The sequence below is a fragment of the Poecilia formosa genome, unplaced genomic scaffold (genome assembly GCF_000485575.1).
Source record: "Poecilia formosa unplaced genomic scaffold, Poecilia_formosa-5.1.2 Scaffold1766, whole genome shotgun sequence".
Classification (NCBI taxonomy): Eukaryota; Metazoa; Chordata; class Actinopteri; order Cyprinodontiformes; family Poeciliidae; genus Poecilia; species Poecilia formosa.
The window spans coordinates 1-656 of NW_006801705.1; the positions used below are offsets into that span (position 1 = coordinate 1).

Sequence of the window (656 nt, forward strand, 5' to 3'; positions counted from 1 at the left end):
TGTCCAGGTTCTGACCCAGTTCTGACCCAGTTCTGGCCCGGTTCTGACCTTGACCACCTCCTGGAAGGTGTCCAGGTTCTGACCCAGTTCTGACCCAGTTCTGGCCCGGTTCTGACCTTGACCACCTCCTGGAAGGTGCCCAGGTTCTGACCCAGTTCTGACCCAGTTCTGGCCCGGTTCTGACCTTGACCACCTCCTGGAAGGTGTCCAGGTTCTCCTTCATGCCGTAGTGCAGCCTCAGGTAGGAGACGAAGTTGCAGGGGAACATCCCGTACAGACGGTGGAACAGCGAGTAAACGCCGGCATGGAGGTGGACCAGGTACGCTGCGCTCACCTGACCTGCGGGAGACAGCGGTGGCCAATCAGAACCCGGCGTTCCACCCAGAGCCCCGCCCCCCCGCCGGCCGGGATTACCGGGGTTCCTGTAGCTCCAGGACGCCAGGCGACCGAAGACATCAAAGAAGTCGTAGATGTGCTGCTTCCCGGCCTGTGGGATCATGGGTAACAGCGCGACGAGGACCAGAACCGCGCTGACCAGGACGACCACGTCTCCGTCCGTCTGCAACGCAAACACAAGTTCTGGGAACCGGGCCAAACCTGCTGGTTCTGGCTCTGGACAGTAGGATACCAGCTAGTGTCTATAAGGAATTGTTCAG

The 656-nt window shown here is 60.2% G+C and overlaps 1 protein-coding gene across 1 annotated transcript in view; it reads right to left on the reverse strand.

Moving 5' to 3' along the window:
- Positions 1-26: 26 nt before the first annotated feature.
- Positions 27-656, reverse strand: part of LOC103132975 (hamartin-like) — a gene marked incomplete at its 3' end in the record, with an annotated part of 3,786 nt that continues 3,156 nt past the window's right edge. Inside the window, exons 4-5 of the mRNA XM_007544729.2 lie at positions 415-559; positions 27-339 (exon numbers count right to left, since the gene is read on the reverse strand). Coding sequence (XP_007544791.2) covers positions 27-339; positions 415-559 — 458 coding nt within the window. The remainder of the gene's footprint in view (positions 340-414; positions 560-656) is intronic.